We start from the raw sequence: 17,958 nt of genomic DNA, 5'->3' as shown, positions 1-17,958 counted from the left end.
TAATGCTTTATGCCGGTAGGCACTGAATGGCAATGAAATGACATATTTTTAAGATTGCCATTCCCTCACAAGTGTGCCCTAATATCAAAGACAGTAGCTGCAAACGTGAATTCATTAATTGATAAACGCGCTAAAAAGAGATACAATGATGGTACAAAATCATAGTATCAATCTATCACAGACAATCGTTCCAATATTTTACGTGTATTAGAGTGAAAGAAAATGGTGAACGTTTGTTGGGTATTAGTTTCAGACTGTAGTTTGACTACCGCAGTTAAAACAAAATAGAAGTGACACTCAGATTAAAAGTTTGACAGTTATTTTAATCGCGTCTCCGTACTAACTGTTGTTTATATATTCTGAGCGTTAAAATACCGATTTTTTGGCATATTATATAGAAATTCTTATAATTTTTGTTTATTTACTTCGAATAGGTAACTAAATGTAATGATATAGGCAACCAGTAACAACATTTGGGAGATCAGATTTGGGAATTGTCAAGATGACATTTTAATTAAATGAAAACAGTGACTAATTTGACTAGGATTTTTCGTTTTTGTTCATACGAATATTTATTGTAATGCAATGGAAAAGATACAGCGGTTTTAGTGTATACCATAGATAATTTAACCATAACCATACGGAGTGTATACTTTATAGGTTACTCCTCACAGACTGACAGTAGGTACAAAATAATACTTTATGTTGGTAGGCATCGAGAGGTTTGTAGGTTATATTTCACAGAGCGACCTACGCCGGTAGACACAAAGTAATACTGTGTGTCAGTAGGCTTTGAGTAGCTATGACATTTAAGATTGGATTTATTTTAAATCATTCCAAAATTTCACAAAGCTTTATGTATATTTTGGTCGTTCTGAAAGCTATCGAGTTGGGACTTGGCATGTGGACCATTCCAGAGGAATCTAACAAACCCTATTTATACTTTACAATTCGTGATTATTGAAATGTAAGCCACTGATTTTGAACGTTATTTTAAGAATGCTCCTACACCACAACTTTAAAGTTACAATATTTTTTAATCATTTTCGGCTTTCGATTAATATTTAACTCGTCTCTTGTGCAGATTCTTTCCTCTCTTTAAAAGCTGAAACGGAAAAATTATTTCACGTCGTGGTTACAATTTTAAGACGAAATAAAACAAAAGATTCTATAAATAGTTTACTCAATGAACATGTACACCTTTAACAAAGTTCTAACCCTTGGTTTTTACATAACCTAAAACTAAATGTGTTTCACGAACTGCGAAGTGTGAAAAAAAACTACCGGAGACAAAATGCCTATAAAAAAAGAAATTTAGAATTTAATACACTAATAAATACAAAAAGTGAAGGAACGTGATGAAAAAAGTCTTATCAACCTGACCTAATTCGTTACATTAATAAACTCGGAAGTATCCTAACGCCCTCACAATTCGTCGTGCAGTTCGTCGCGTATATCGGCCGGCGCTTCCCGGCAGGCCGCGGGAGTGACGAAAGTGAACAGGTACTCGCACCGGTTCGGCTCCGACACGCTAGTCAGTTTATTCTCACTGCCGCAGTCGATCCGCACCTGTGTGGACCTCTGCGGGCCGTTCCAGCACGACTGGCCCTTGTCGTACACCATGACCGAGTACAGGTCATCCTCGGGACCGGCCCATCGACCCCACGTCCCCAGCCGGGTCTCCGTAGAGGTAGATTTCGGCAGCTGGGACGTTTTGTCGAACGGACATAGCTTGTACACGTACTCGTGGTCTTCGAAGGTGAAACACTCGCCTTGAAGGGTGGCAAATTCCTCCTCGGGCCCGAAATCTTTGTTAAGGTAGTTCTGGATGGCTTCTATCTCGGATTGGATGCTGCGGACCTGCCTGTCTGCCGCGCTGTGTTCGTCTCGGGCGAATTTGGCACGTTCGACGATTTTCTGGGTTTCATCGTCGTACACGACGGTGGTCGGTTCCTCGTGGTGTTCTTCTTCCTGGGCTTCCGGTTCTTGGTCGTCTTCTTCTTCTTCGTCATCTTCGTGTGCTGCAAAAAGACAGTGTTTACAAAATTACTCTGGAAATATGAACATATCTGAAATAACACTAAAAATGTTTATGAGACAATAATTGTTAAAATATGGCTAATGATTAAGATAAGTTTTAAAATAATTGCTCCAAGCATTTAACCAACACTCGCAATCTCGACTAGAGATAAAATTATCTTATATTTGTATACCAATTATGCTCAAAGATAAGATGCTTGAACAATCTAATAAGTAAACATACCTTCCTCGTCGTGCTCATCGCTCTCTTGCATATCATCAGCCTCAGTCTGTGCTTCTTCCTCGTTCTCACTAGGTGGCGCTTGGAACGCCCCGGCATCTCTCATCAAGTACGTTTTGACATCTCGCCAGCAAATGCTAATGAAATTCTCCAGATCCACAGAATCTTGATTGAATAAAAAGAATTTTGCTTCCTCCTCGGAAACTACAAAAAGCAAATTTGAACCAGCATTTCAAATTAAACGTTTTAGACTTACCTTCTCCATTCCCATCTTTGTCGAAATTATGCCTGGTTTGTAATTCCGCAATGACCAACATTCCGTCTTGATTGGAATCAAATTTGTTGAAAATCTCTGTGGCTTCCGCTCTATTTTTAGCTTCTTCTTCCTCTGCCCTCCTTTTCTTCTCTTCTTCCTCCAGTTTCCTATAATACTCCAAAGCGCTCTTCTCTTCCTCTTCTATCTCATTTTTCAGCGCCTCTTTCTCTGCTCTCACCTTTTCCGCCTCTTCCTTATTCTTTTGGAGCTCACCTAGCTTCGTTTGCTTCTCTTGCTTCATTTGAATACCTTTCTGGCTATAATCTGCCTTTAGCTGCTTCCCAGCTTTGACCAGCTCAGCCCTACGTAGCGCCTCTTCCCTAGCACTCCTTCCCTGTTCGATACAGTTGTTCCTGCAGGTAGCCCCACTGGCATATTCATCCGTTCCATCACAACAATCGCAGATGCCATCGTTCACTCTACTCGATGCTATGTTTAACGGTTTGTGACCAGCATTGGTGCAATGAAAAATTCCATTAGGACAAGCCGACGTGCCCGGTTCGTCGCTACCGTCTGGACAGTCACAGTAGTCGTCGTTTACCTGGGAAAAGGGCACCGTCTTACTGCCATCGAAACATGTAAAGTCCTTTTCTGGTGGGTACAAAGACGCTCTGGATAGAGATACACCTCTCGGTCTCGGCACGTTCGATGTTAAAATTTCGCAAACAAACACGAAAAGAATTAAAAACGTGTTAGTTAATTTCAAATTATTTAGTTCTTGCAACTCCATCGTACCGGCAAATAGATAACAATAAAAAATAGAGACAGGTGTCAGGCGCAAGCGTATTCAACGCAGCGTATGGAGAGACACGTCATGTAACTTAGGGTTTTTCATTGGTAGGTAGTAAGATTGGTATTGACATTTTATTTAATTATGCTTTATTAGGATAAGGTAAACAAATTAATAAATGATTTATTTAGTTCTACTGTAACGGTTTCTAACTTGTTAAAATTGACAAGTTTTAGATTATTAATTATTATAACCGTTTGTACTACTTGTAGTGAGTTTAACTGTCAATAAATCTATGGTGGTAGCACTGAAATATTTTTAATTTGTTAATTTTGACTTTTATCAAATCAGCTGATTCAGCTGAGTTTTGATGTAAATTTTTGATCTATTGTAGGTTCAATGAAACTAATTTTTATTCATAATAACGTAAATTTGCTGTAAATGATGAGTTAATGGAGTTGCAGCAACATGAAGCGCTTCAAATTCGGAATAATCATTGAAATTTTTGTAAATCTAACGTATCTTGTTCAAGTCCAATGTAAGTAAATAGAGTTTCGTTCAACTAGTAAACTAAAAAAACGTATTTAAGGTTCTGTGTATAAAAACCTGCACTACTTTGAAACTATCCACGCAGATGAATTGAACCACAAAATCGTTAAAAGGGGGTTGAAAGAAAGTTCACACCCTTACAACCACATAAAGGAAGTAAATTTTAGGACGCATGGGAAATATTTCAGATTAATTATTTCGCCGAATAAAGACATTTTTCATTCCAAATTTAAAGCTTATTCTGTAGATGGCGACGGCAGAGAATCCACCGTACATATAAGTAAGTGCAACATTTTACTAAATAACATGTATCGATACAACTATGATTATAGATCACGATGATTTCTACGATGGGAGAGTGTTTGGAGAGACCAATTCTCATGTTAATTTACATATGGAAGACGGTGTCATAACGGGAAGTATACATCTACCCGACGAAGTCTACCATGTTGAGGTTAGTTTCTACTTTTAAATAAAACATGTTATAATGAAATTATTTTGTTAGCCTTCGTGGAGACATTTATCTCATTTAGATAACAGGACGATGATAACATACAAACAGTCGGATGTAAAATTCAGCTGGGAAAATTCGGATTTGGCTTCCAAAGGTATCGGAACACGGATTTGTGATTACGTTAAGGAAGGGGAGGAACTAGAAACCGACGAGGATTTAGAAGGGGAAACTAATAGATGGACTTTGAGAGAGAATCACAGAGAAAAACGGCAAATCGACCAGTACGAATATACTCCTACTAAAACGAGGTGCCCGTTGTTACTCGTTGCGGACTACAGATTCTTTCAAGAAATGGGTGGAAGCAACACCAAAACCACCATAAATTACTTGGTAAGTTTCAAAATTATATCAAAATAGTTCAGATTTTTGTTTATACGTGTGTATTTCGTATTATTTGTATTCAGATCAGTTTGATAGACAGAGTTCATAAAATCTATAACGATACTATCTGGCAAGACAGACAAGAAGTGGACGGGTTTAAAGGTATGGGTTTCGTTATAAAAAAAATCGTAGTTCACAGCGATCCGACACGTATCAAGTCTGGCGAAGCCCATTACAATATGATCAGGGAAAAGTGGGACGTAAGGAATCTGTTGGAGGTACGTACAATTTTTTTAGGATCGTTTGAGATGTTAGACTGTAATTTTTGTTAAATGCGTACTAAATAATTATTTTTAATGATAAACGTCCAACGTAGTGAAGCGGTTTATAGTGCGGGTCCTTCCCCATTTTTACTTATACGTTTTCTTTCTCCCTAGGCGTTCTCGAGAGCACCCCAGCATGGCAATTTCTGTTTGTCGCATTTATTCACCCACCAGACCTTTAGAACTAGAAATTCTGTAGTGTTAGGTTTGGCTTACATCGCCTCCCCCAGAATGAACTCCCACGGAGGCATCTGCAGCAACGGTTAATAGATTATTGCATTTTTCTATTTGGTGGCGGCACGTAGATGTAGCGGCACGGCGGGAGGTTGCACGATCATTTCCGGGAGCAAAATAATGTCGTTAATTTGGATTAAACCCAAAATTAGTGGTTTTGTAGGCGTGAAATAATTTTGCAACTTCCCGAAGTGTTTCTTTGTAAAAATCGTTTCGGGTCATAATTACAATAATTTAATTATTCTTCACTTCTGATTTATGTGAAAAAGTAATTTACTTATCCTGAAGTGCCCCGAAACGATTTTTTTCTTAGTACTTGTCGAGTTTGTGGACCGTCTCTAACCTTTACTAACGCAACGAATGGTGCTCAGGTTTTCAGCAGGGAGTATACACACAAAGATTTCTGCTTGGCCCACCTGTTCACCGACCTCAAATTCGAGGGCGGGATCTTGGGGCTGGCCTATGTGGGTTCACCGAGGCGTAATTCGGTAGGGGGCATCTGCACCCCAGGTATTGACATTGGAGCTTTTCACCCCTTTGTGTAGGCGTGCATACGTTTTTTTTTTGTTTTTGCTAATTGTAAACAGCTTAACGGTGATTCTGCTGCAATAACGCTCCTGTTTTAATAGGATGTACAGTCCATTCACGATTTTTCGTAGTCTTCAAATATGGCTCTACTATACGTTTCAAATGTATTGCATCTGCACTTAAATGATAAATTGTTATTGTTAGTTAAAAGTTTATTTTGCCTGCTGTGAAAATAAGTCATTTGTAACCTACAAATTAATAGGTCAGTCTGCCAGTAGGTATAAAGTACTGCTTCATGGCAGTAGGCCTTGTGCAATGACATTTAAGATGTGACATATACTTCGTAGGTTATATTCCATAGAGCGAACTACACCAGTAGATACAAAGCAAAGCTGTAGACAAAAAAAGTTCAATTTTCAGAATATTTCAACCTTCCATTTTTTTTGTAATTCACTCAAGTTGAATGGCCAATACATTTGAATCTTATAGCAGCTTTTCATTTAAAAAAATGTTCATTTTTACCCTTAGCCACTGTGAATGGTGTATATTTCCAAATACTTAGCTAACAAAAACAGCTACTTTTAATTTTTTTAGCAATTCGCTTTTTATTTATTTACACATTTACTTTTTTTTTTTGAGGAGTTGCGATTCTAAATTTTTAATGCCGAACGGCACAAACCGACATTGCTTTCCGTTTTCCCAGAGTACTTCAAGAACGGCTACACTCTATACCTCAATTCCGGACTGAGCTCAAGCCGCAACCATTACGGTCAACGAGTGATAACCCGCGAGGCTGATCTAGTCACCGCCCATGAGTTTGGCCACAACTGGGGTTCGGAGCACGACCCCGACATCCCGGAATGCTCCCCCAGCGCCAGTCAGGGTGGGTCGTACTTAATGTACACATACAGCGTCAGCGGGTACGATGTCAACAATAAGGTACGAGATTATCGACCGTCTCCACAAACCGAGAAGTAATGTTAGCGATAATTTGCAGAGGTTTTCTCCGTGTAGCCTCAGGTCTATCAGGAAAGTGTTACAAGCGAAATCGGGTCGTTGCTTCTCAGAACCCGAAGAGAGCTTTTGCGGGAACTTACGCGTCGAAGGTGACGAGGAATGCGACGCTGGCCTACTGGGAACCGAGGACAACGACGCTTGCTGCGACAAGGATTGTAAACTGCGCAACAAGGCAATGTGCAGGTAAAATTTTTTTAATTTCCGACTCATTGGGGCAAAAATATTTGCATACGATAATTTTTTTTTGTTTTCTCAGCGACAAGAACTCGCCCTGTTGCCAGAACTGCCAGTACATGCGGAGCGGGGTGAAATGCAGGGACGCCCAGTACGCTACCTGCGAACAGGAGTCGCGGTGCACAGGCCACCAGGCCGACTGTCCCAAGAGCCCCCCCATGGCGGACGATACGGATTGCCAGGAGAGGGGGAAGTGCAGGAACGGGAAGTGCATGCCTTTCTGTGAGACTCAGGGCATGCAGAGCTGTATGTGCGACATAAGTAAGTAGACGGGGTGAAACTTGACAATGAAGACACACAAACACAACGTACGGTCATGAAACACTGAAATAAATGTAATAAAATGAAGCGATGACATATTCGGTTCATTGAGTTAACGTTGAGTGTTTTTTTGTTGTCCGTTTACCTTTTATTAAACTAAACACAGTGCTTAAAAAAAAATAGTGCACCCACTTAAAATTTCACCCTGTATAGTCCCTATTTTCTGGCAATTGGCTTTAATCGATGTACTTTTTAGTCGAAAATGCCTGCAAAAGATGCTGCAGGTCTAACATCAACGAAACTTGCTCCCCGGTGGACTCTGCAGATATTCTGGCTGATGGGACACCCTGTATACAAGGCTTTTGCAACAATGTAAGTCTCTAAGTTATTTTAAAACATCTGTCCCATCGTTTCAAATAATTTCATAATTTAACCCTTTCCGAACCTAAAACATTGTGAATGGATTATACATAGTAAGTAATAATTACGCTTATCCTTACACGAAAAGTAAAATTCCAAATTGTAGCTTAAAACAACAATATTAATCAGCATCCGAAATCGCCAATGCACTAAAATAAACTCAAAATTCGTAACACGTTATACTCTATTCACAATGTTTTAGACTCGGTGACACGAAAATCGACAATTATTTTGAATTAGCGACAATTTCCGTGTTTCCACATTAGGGCCACTGCGAGAAGACCATCCAGGACGTGGTGGAGCGCTTCTGGGACATCATCGAAGACATCAACATCAACAAAGTCCTGCTCTTCCTCCGGGACAACATCGTGGGCACCGTCGTGCTCGTCACAGCGTTGCTGTGGATCCCCGCCAGCTGCGCCATCAGCTACGTGGATAGGAAGCGCAGGCGGGAGGAGATGGAGCGTTGGGAGTGGAGGAACAAGACGGATCTGATACACCCGTCCGACAATATAAGGCGCGTCATCCACCTCAGGGTGCCCAACAGGCAAAAGAACGCGTCGCAAGTGTCTAGTCGTAACGCCATTCCGGAATAGCGTCGTTTTTTATTTAGTCTTGTTTTGTTTTTCATGAGTATTTTATGTATTGTTGGTCGTCTGCAGAGGTTTTTATTTCCAGTGGGTGTTTGTGAGGTCTAGATATCCATGAAATTTGTCTGTTTTGTTTTTTTTTTTACAGTTGTGGGTATCGAGTGAAAGTTTCGTCACTTTAGGGAAGTTCCTCGTCTTAATCAGCGAGATAGAGAGAAAGTAGTTCAAATGTCCCAGGCCCAATCTGCATCTAGACTTGTAAAATATTGTAGGTCATTTTGTGAAATTACTTTTATTTTTGAAAATTTTTATTTTGGTGGAGAAATATTTTATATTCTTGGTTTATAAATGGAAAAGTTGATAACTGAGGAAGGCCCTATGACTCGTAAACCTCAAGATGTTAAGGTGTGGTTTGCAGCTGCCACTTTTCCTCGAAAATCCAGTCTGGTACATTTGAACTACTTTCTGTTTTATTTTGCAGAAGGTGAGAAAAACGTCCCAAAAGTGTCGAAATTGGTATCCTGTACAAAATTTCATGAAAATCAGCATTAAATATCGAGGATCTTACAAATAACACATTTTCAAACGTGATATTTTAATGTACTTACTTATTTGAAGTATTTTAAGTCTATATAAATTTCCAAACAATTCAAATGGGGAACATTATCAAGAAAAAGTATTTCTTATTGTGATTTTATAATTCTAAGATTTTTTTTATTATTAAAGATCAATGAAAGTAAGAAGAAGAAGAAGTGTTTTATTTTTTTTCCTAGTTCCATCTATCGGCGGTTTCTGCTTAAATTTATTTTCTTTGAAGACATATTACAATTTCATGATAAAAATTAAAATGAAATTTGAACTACTTTCTATACAACTTCTCAGAAAATGCAAATAACGCTAAAAAAAATTTTGAAAATGGTCCAACCCGTACAGAATTTCATAAATATCTGTGATACATGTTAGGGATCTTATTTGCAAGTACACAAGCACTTCAATGACCTCTTCAAGGTCGTTTTGACTTCATCAGAGTGAACAGAGAATACATAGATGGAAAAAATTTAGTCCCCATTCGTGGAACAAGAATCACATTCATTTGTTTTGAGAGGTTTATGAACATACCCCTACCCACACATAGGCAACTTTACTGGTAAGAGATTGAAAATTACCCCCACTACTTGACTCCAGAGCCCGAGAGGACAGCGAGATGTGTCTGTCCTTTTTTAGACAGAGACAAAATAAATTTCTGTTGTCTCTGTTAGCATTCATTTTGAAATTTAACAGCTGACATCGGAACTTCATCGTGATTCATACGTTACAATATAATTTTAGAATTTTCAGAAAATGTAATAATGTGAATGAAGAAATTATACGCGAAACATTGCCAATGACATCAATTTCCAAATGAACTACATGGTGATTTACAAACAGTGACAAAAAATGAAACCTCGAATTCTTTAGTTAATTTTAAGGTAGGTCTTTCATATAAAGTTTTTGTCTAGGACGGTTCACTAAAACAATCCAGTGTAAAATTAATATTTTTAATTTTTTATAACATTTTAGAAACTAGTGAGTGAAATAATTTGAAATTAATCACATGAATGTATGTAAATATTGTACAAAATCGGAAGCATTTTCTTAAAAAACAATGTTCCAGTGGCTGAGATACAGGGCTTTATTATGATATTTTCGGATTCTCCTTACAATTTTCTACAAATCACCACCCCTTTATGTTTTTCGAAAAAAAAAAAACATTTTCGTTGAACTGAAAACATTGTTTAAATTACAATAGAAACACTTTTTTTAATCTATTATTTAATCGAATAAAGAACATCTCATAGATGATTTTATTTGAGTAAATGCTCAAAAATACCTCAATTTGCGCAAACACAACCTACTAATGTAACGATTAAACAGCATTGTATTCAAATATCGAAGTGTGTCTTCAGTTCATTTTTTAAGTTTTACTCAGGCTTTTTTGGAAAAATATAAAAGAATAGTAATTTGTAGAAAATTGGAAGAGGAATGCGAAAATATCATGATTGTTACAATAAAGCAGCGGCATACTTTTTTATTTAGACAAATATTCCAGCAATACCCTGCAGCATTTATTTTTTATTATTTGTAAAAAATTTAAATATTTTTTAAATTTTAATACCCTGTATTTTTTTATTGAAACTTCCTAGATAAAAGCTTTATACGAAAGAGCCCTCTTAAAATTCACTAAAGAATATGAGGTTTCATTTTTGGTCAGTGTTTGCGAATCACCTTACGAATATAATGAGAAGTTATCGTATGCCCCTTTACACTCAATGAATTTATCTTATACCTCTCGTATGTGCAATAATTGCCCTTGAAAGTGTTTCTTACTCCAAACACCGATGGCGTATTTAATGCATTTTTTTCATTGAGTTGCCTATCTATTTCTTACATAGTATATCTTATCTATGCCCCTACCCCAAACATAGGACAAGGAAGATGCTTATAGAGGAAATAAATAACAGAATTATCTGTACAGCGCCATCTAGCGGCCTCCTGGATATTTTTCAGAATTAATGTGTACAAAAATTGATAGATGGCGCTGTAGTAGGAGATATATTTAAGTCCGAATTTCCATCTTCTCTCTGCTCGAATATTTCGAATAAATAGTTAATTTTGAATCAGTTTCTTTGTAAATAACACCCAGTACTACATATAGATTGATTACTACTAATTTCAAATTTATCGCTAAAATTACATATCAAAAAGAGCCGTCTATTAACAGTTTGCTGAGCTTAAACACAAATTTCCACGCCAGATGCCGCTGGCGGTCTCATCTTGGCATGTACAATAATTTAAATAGAAATATGATAACCCTTCCTTTGTTTCCTCGCAAACAACGCAGCTGATGTCGCTTTGTAGTATTTATCGCAACTTTAGCCTTGTCGATAATATCTTTTTGTTTAGAATTTTGTACGAAATCACCATCCATCTATTATTGGTTATTTAATTCCTTGCCATGCTTTTTTTTTATAACCAAAACAGATTCGACGAACACGTGTATTACAAGGAAATCGAGTTTTATTTACAATTTAGCAATTATAGGCGCGTAAGTTAATGCATTTATTAAGCACATAGGCGGGTAAAACGCAGCTAATTGATAACCATTTTACAAAAATTCTACATAACGTGCTGTCAAAGCATTCCGTGTTTTTTTTTATTTAGAATTTAGAACTTTCCTCGCAGATTGCATTTAATTTCTGTCGGCGTAAAAGTCTTGTTCATTCGATGGACTTTCACTTAGCTCGAGATTAAACAAATAAAGTGAAAAGGGCTGTATAGCAAATAGGCAACCAGCAACACGATTTTATGGATTTTATTACATACTTTGTCTAAATATGAATTAATGCACAAATAACATACTTTCCCCTATTTTAACGCAGATTTTCTATAAAATGGACTTGGTTTGAAACTCAAATTATTTTTTGGTGTAAAGAAATTAGTAATTTTACGATGCCGCTTGTTCAAATTACAAATTTCTTTACAACATAAAGTAATCTGAGCTTCAAACTAAGTCCATTTTATAGAAAATCTGCGTTAAAATGGGGGAAAGTCTGTTATTTGTGCATTGATTCATATTCAGACAAACTGTGTAATAAAATCTGTAAAAATGTATTGCTGGTTGCCTATTTGCTATAGAGCCCTCTTAGAAGCGGCAAGGGTAATTATACAGGGTCATCCAAAAGTCCCGGTATGGCAGAAAAACTGTCGAAGAAAGCATTTTGGGAAAAAATGTTTCAGACAAAAGTATAAGGATTTTTCCCTGGCTATCTGCTGGCGACCTTGGATTTGACCTTGAAGGTCATTTGAAGGTCAAGTTAAGTTTTATAGTTGGAAACCCCTATTTTTTATTGCGAATTGGAAAGAGCAAGAAATTTTACGTCCAAAATTGGTCTTGGCTACGACTTTACAATGACCTTGCTTTTCCAAATTCACAATAAAAACTAGGGGTTCCCATTTAAAAAACTTAACTTGACCATCAAATGACCTTGAAGGTCAAATCCAAGGTCACCGTAAGATACCCAGGGAAAAATCCTTACACCTTTGTCTGAATTTTTTTTTCCAAAATGCATTCTACGAAAGTTCTTCCGTACCGGGACTTTTGGAAGTCGACCCATATTTGACCTTGAAGGTCATTGTCAAAGTTATGGTCAGTACCATGTTTGGACGTAAAATTTCCTGCTCTTTCCAAATCCGTAATAAAAAAGAGGGGTTTCCATTTAAAAAACTTAACTTGACCTTCAAATGACCTTGAAGGTCAAATCCAAGGTCACCATCAGATAGCCGGGGAAAAATCCGTACACCTTTGTCTGAATTTTTTTTTCCCAAAATGCATTCTTCGAAAGTTCTGCCATACCGGGACTTATGGAAGTCGAACCACATTTGACCTTGAAGGTCATTGTCAAAGTTATGCCATGTTTAGACGTAAAATTTCCTGATCTTTCCAAATCCGCAATAAAAAATAGGGGTTTCCTTTGACCTTCAAACGACCTTGAAGGTCAAAGTTAAGGTCAAATCCAAGGTCACCATCAGATAGCCAGGTAAAAATCCTTACACATTTGTACGAAACATTTTATCCCAAAATGCTTTCTTCCAAAGTTTTTCTGCCGTACCGGGACTTTTGGATAACCCTGTATAATTTTGACTATAGATTTGTCAATTTTTTAAAATATATTCCACTGAAAAGGGGGAAAATTGCGTAGCATAGACGAATTCAGAATACCTTCACCGGTTGGACATTTCTAAGTACAAGTTTTTTTCCTGGAAAAGTATCCAATTAACCACTAATTTATATAATGAAGCGATAAAAATTCCTATATATTATTTTTTGCGTAGGTAATTACGTATAAGAGTACCTATTGCACGCAATTATACATATGTAATTTATACAGCAGACAATTTTTATAATCTCATGTAAGTGCAGTTTATTACGTATCAAAATAAAAATACATGGCAGCACATTTTTTCCAGAGACGTTTTTAAAACTTTTTTCACTGCCCCATCTCGTGCTTTCCCCGTTTCGACAGCACTCTAGACTAGTAAGAATTTAATACATCGTTTGTTATGTTACATACAAAAAGGAAATGTTAAATTTGTGATGTCTAGTCAGTTTAACTCGACATGCAGCATTTGTTTCCAAAGCTCTGAGTACATGGGCTCCTCATAGTTCGCCTCTACATCTGTGAAGTGTTTACAATGGTGGTCATGGTCACTGTCCAACCGCTGAGGGTGTTGATCGCAACGTCCTCTGGATCCTGATGACCTGCGTTTAGGGTAAAATCCCTTTCACCTATCTTGGGAAATAAGTTTGATTTTTCAATAGATTTTTATGAAATTCATTAATTTTCACGTAGTTTGAACAATGCATTACGCAATACCTCGATTCCATTTCCAAATAAATTTTAACAATTTTTTAAAAATCTTTAAAATCTGTGGTTGTGTACGTGGAAAAAATGCGATACACCACTGTTCACATTAGTTGAAAAATATATTTTTTTCCTTCCACTAAATATAAATACCGCCGACCTCCAAATCGACGTGTACTTATATCACTAAAGTGCAGACCGATAATAAATATTTAATTGCTTATTGTATCGGCTTAATGCATTTTACCTAGTTTTTGCTACAAGTACATTATTTTCTGTGCGCTTAATCCTGTGAAAAATATTTTTGTGGAATGGAGTATAAAAATTACGTCGGCATCGTTACCTACGTGACGATCTTCGTCTTCTATATTTTTTCTTTGAAAGCGTCGACTGAAATCGGGAAAGCCCCCGCTAACGCCGTGCACCTTCCGAAGGAAATCAAAATCTTGGGGCAGTACCGGTTCCATTTCTTCACCGTGTGGAATTTTGTACGTTTATTTCTCATTTTAACGAAAAAATGCGATATTTTATAATTCCAGATGCTGCAGATACTTTTCCTACTAACGGCCGTGCTGGACGAAACGTCGAAGCTCCTCGATCTTCCCGTTCTGACACGGAAGCGTCTGGGTAGGACTAGGGCGTTCTTATTCAACACCCTCGTCTTCCCGTGTAGTTTGCTGGTAGTTACGATATTCTGGACAATATGGCATATCGACAGGGAACTGGTTCTCCCGAAAATCCTCGATAAGGTCTTTCCTTTGTGGCTCAACCACGTCATGCACACGATCATTCTGGTACCTCTTGCGGTGGAACTGGCGCTGCCGAAGAGGTACAATTTCGTTCGATTCGAAAACGCCGCTGCGACTTTGGTGCTTTACGCGCTGTTTTACCAGCTACAGTGAGTATTCCGAGGGATTTCATGGGGTTTCCCTAAAATCGACTCGAATTAGGGGGGGGGAGTTTAAAAAGTTCTGATGTACGAAAAAAAATTCAATTCGAAAGGCAAAACTCGTATCGACGACCTTGAAATCAAAATTGGCAATTTCGGTGTCGCAGCATTTTGATCGGCAGACGTTCACACTTCGATGTTTTAAATATTTTTTTATACGTGTGACGATTCCTTTTTAGATTGATGTTTTTCGAAATTTCGTATGATTTGTCGAATTTTAATTTCAGATACTTCTCGATCTACCTGCGACACGGAATATGGCTGTACGGCATCTACGCTACCTTAACCTGGACGCAACGTTTCCTGTTCTCCGTGTTCCAACTTCTCCTGCTGCTGCTATTCTTAAAAATCGGCATTACGATTCAAGACAGCAAACGAATACAACAACCTCGGAAAATAGCCTAATTTATTATCACCTACTATTATAAAACGATTTTTATTACAATAAATTAATATTAAAAGTCCCATCGAACGATTTATTCAAGTAAAAAAAAATACATACACGTCTCTCCCCTGATTAAAACTTCCTCCGCTTGAGGATATCCGGCTTCCAGTTGATGGGATGGGTCTCCTCCGTCGCCGTCTCGTCCTCCTTATAGATCTTAATCGTCTTGTCGGCTTCCGTCGTGATCAGCCTCGACCCCGAGTTATCGTAAGTCATCGCGAAAATCCCCGCCTCGCTGTCCATCGACCCCGGTTGTACCGGCGCCTGCAACCTCTGGAAATTATAACCCGTTCTCCAGTCCCAGAAGTGCAGGGTGCCGTTATCGCCCCCCGAAACCAGCACTCCGTCCGCGTTGACCGCCAGACAGTTGATGATGGCGTTGTGACCCGACAGGTTCTGGATGAACTTCCCCTCGGGGCATTTCCACTGCTTTATGTTGTCCGGGGAACCAGACGCGAACATATTCCTGAAAAAAAATTATAATTTGCACCAATCGAGACTTTAAAATGAGTTTTTCGTCCACTTACAATGTCGGATGGAGCACCACGTCCCTAACGCTCTTCTTGTGGTTGGTCAACGTGCATATGGACTTGCCCGCCGCCAGATCCCACAGCCTTATGGTGGAATCGTGGGATCCTGTGATCACCTGTGGTTCTGAGGCCTGAGCCACGACGGTGGATACCGTGTGTGTGTGGCCTGTTAACGTGTGGATGTTGGCCTTCGTTCTCATATCCCAGACGCGCGCTGTGGAATCTCGACCGGCTGTGAGCAAGATGTCGATCGTGGGGTGGAGAGCGAGGGAATAGACGGCTGACAAGTGCCCATGATAATGTCGAATAACCTATAAAGTGTGATTATGTCTACGTAAAACCGTCGTTAGGGAAACTATTTTAAATCGAGGGACAGTTATTTAGAAATTCTCAACTGGCATAAAATTTACACAAGAGATTGAAAAAAATGGCGTAAAACTACTCTAAAATATGCAAAACTCTGTACTCACTTTGTTGTACTCCAGATCCCAACATTTCACCTGCCGATCTTCCCCGCAACTGAACAAATAAGGATGTCTCCCACTAACCGCCAAACCTCTCACGGTACTTACGTGTCCCGTCAACGATACTTTCAACTGACCGCTGGCCAAATCCCAAATTTTTATGATTCTATCCGCAGCACCGGTCGCAAACCACTACAAATAAAAATTGCTTTATAAAGTACATGTTTTCTTTAAAAATGTCCACTTCTAACCTCATTTCCTGGTTCTACAGCGACACACCGTACCCAACCCAGATGCCCGGCTATCACCCTGTATAGTTTCCAAGGAGCGTGCCATTTCGGCTTGGGCATAGTCGGAGCCTTCTTGATAATGTTCGCCAGTTGATTCTGATTGCCTCCCTGTTGGTTCTTGTTCATCAAACTAGTGTCTGTATAAGGGACGACAGCTCCGTCGTTAGGCTGGGTCGATTCTACTTCTCCAGTGCCGGGAGGTGGTGGATTGGGGCCAGCCTCGGAATCTCTGAGGTGTCTCATGGCTTGCATTTTCTTTACGTCGTCGAATACCATGCCGTAGCAGTCCCTGGCTTTCACGCTTTTCCTGATTTTCTCCCTACAAATATAAGAATATATGGACACTGTACATTCCTTTATAAGTTTTACTTACGCGGTGTCATCAACGGGAGGTAATAAGCCTTGGTTGGACAGAAACATGTCGTGGGATCTTTTTAAAGATCTAAACACCAAGGTGTGTACTGAATGTCTTTGCACTTCTTCTATCATGATGAATGTAGCGTTAGCGCAACACTAGCTATAGCAAACGTTTTTAAAACATGTATAAAACGCACTTTGCTAGAAAATAAATCGAAAATGTTTACTAATTGTTTTTAATTCTGTCAAATGTCAAAAACTTTGCTGCTGTCGGTGTGACAACTGACAGTCACTCTTCAGTTGCTTAGGGAAATAGTCAGTGCTGCCAGTTGTTGCTTTTCAACTTGTTTAAACTAGGATAAATAAAGCCCCATAAATTAACAAATTAAGTGATGTGCATTAAAGTTTGATAGTGAAAAACATCGAGAAATTATATAAATTTATAAAATAAATTCCTATAAGTTTTGTTCAAACGATTTAAACCGGGACATGTACAGGCGCCATCTGGTGTCAGGTTCAACAATTGTTTCTGGCGGGCTTTGTCCAAGGTCGCTAAAAGGACTCCTGTAATTGTTATCATTCCGATTTTAAATTTGAAAATACAATAAATGTGACTCAATGTGTGTGTGATTCTAATAAGTGAATAGCGTGTACTGTGTAGTGTATTAATTAAATTAAACAGTTTGAAAATTTGGATAACAGTGATTCTTTGCAGTGCGAATAAAATGATGGGCACCATTTTGTTAATGAATCTTGAACTCATAGGTAAGTTCCTATATATTATTATTTTATTTATAGAGATAATATGAAATTTAATATATTATATAGATCATACGTTGTTTAGATTTAGAAGCTAATTTATTTTTAATAAATTTTTCTTCGATTTCATCCACTTTGAATGAAGGATATCCTGTAATAAGTTTCAAATGGGTTGCACGATCGTACCTATCTTTTTTCTTTTTTCATGCTACATTTCCCTGCTGGGAAAGTAGTTTCCAAAAGTTACAAGAACTTGCAGAATGCACAGTCCTTTTTTCGATATTGATTTGTACCCTCGATTTACTACTGAAAAGTTCTAATCTAAATTAATCCAACTACGTCGAAGTAATGGTCTGGACATTACCTAGGGGATTCTTTCTTATAAAGACATCAATCTATAAGCTCCAAGATACACAAAGAGAAAAACAAATGCCAAAGGAAAAACAGGAGAGCAATAATCACGTT

The 17,958-nt window shown here is 38.2% G+C and overlaps 4 protein-coding genes across 5 annotated transcripts; 2 read left to right on the top strand and 2 right to left on the bottom strand.

Annotated features, from left to right (window-relative positions):
- Positions 1 to 1,166: 1,166 nt before the first annotated feature.
- On the bottom strand, positions 1,167 to 3,360 carry LOC108914214 (glucosidase 2 subunit beta). The gene is made up of 3 exons (XM_018719972.1): positions 2,517 to 3,360; positions 2,264 to 2,464; positions 1,167 to 2,021 (listed from the first exon to the last, which is right to left on the bottom strand). Exons 1-3 carry the CDS (start codon positions 3,304 to 3,306, stop codon positions 1,426 to 1,428), a joined length of 1,587 nt encoding a protein of 528 aa, XP_018575488.1. The 5' UTR covers positions 3,307 to 3,360; the 3' UTR covers positions 1,167 to 1,425.
- Positions 3,361 to 3,662: 302 nt separating this feature from the next.
- Positions 3,663 to 9,037, top strand: LOC108914225 (ADAM 17-like protease). 2 transcript variants are annotated; one of them, XM_018719988.1, is made up of 11 exons: positions 3,663 to 3,844; positions 3,896 to 4,135; positions 4,188 to 4,309; positions 4,361 to 4,699; positions 4,774 to 4,968; positions 5,619 to 5,757; positions 6,479 to 6,714; positions 6,773 to 6,975; positions 7,049 to 7,287; positions 7,544 to 7,659; positions 7,974 to 9,037. In XM_018719988.1, exons 1-11 carry the CDS (start codon positions 3,775 to 3,777, stop codon positions 8,301 to 8,303), a joined length of 2,229 nt encoding a protein of 742 aa, XP_018575504.1. In that variant the 5' UTR covers positions 3,663 to 3,774; the 3' UTR covers positions 8,304 to 9,037. The 2 variants fall into 2 exon arrangements, with proteins under 2 accessions (XP_018575504.1, XP_018575503.1); XM_018719987.1 differs by lacking the exon at positions 5,619 to 5,757 and adding an exon at positions 5,128 to 5,275.
- A 4,832-nt stretch (positions 9,038 to 13,869) lies between these two features.
- LOC108914216 (androgen-dependent TFPI-regulating protein-like) lies at positions 13,870 to 15,115 on the top strand. The gene is made up of 3 exons (XM_018719974.1): positions 13,870 to 14,187; positions 14,239 to 14,597; positions 14,876 to 15,115. Exons 1-3 carry the CDS (start codon positions 14,011 to 14,013, stop codon positions 15,051 to 15,053), a joined length of 714 nt encoding a protein of 237 aa, XP_018575490.1. The 5' UTR covers positions 13,870 to 14,010; the 3' UTR covers positions 15,054 to 15,115.
- On the bottom strand, positions 15,098 to 16,993 carry LOC108914215 (pleiotropic regulator 1). Its single transcript, XM_018719973.2, has 5 exons — positions 16,751 to 16,993; positions 16,339 to 16,696; positions 16,094 to 16,279; positions 15,621 to 15,934; positions 15,098 to 15,559 (listed from the first exon to the last, which is right to left on the bottom strand). The coding sequence occupies exons 1-5, from the start codon at positions 16,864 to 16,866 to the stop codon at positions 15,166 to 15,168; spliced, it is 1,368 nt and encodes a 455-aa protein (XP_018575489.1). The 5' UTR covers positions 16,867 to 16,993; the 3' UTR covers positions 15,098 to 15,165.
- Positions 16,994 to 17,958: the final 965 nt, after the last annotated feature.

This window comes from Anoplophora glabripennis, unplaced genomic scaffold, assembly GCF_000390285.2.
Source record: "Anoplophora glabripennis isolate ALB-LARVAE unplaced genomic scaffold, Agla_2.0 scaffold1143, whole genome shotgun sequence".
Lineage (NCBI taxonomy): Eukaryota > Metazoa > Arthropoda > Insecta > Coleoptera > Cerambycidae > Anoplophora > Anoplophora glabripennis.
Note: the sequence above shows the minus strand (reverse complement) of the source record. Positions and strands in the feature narration are given on the sequence as shown.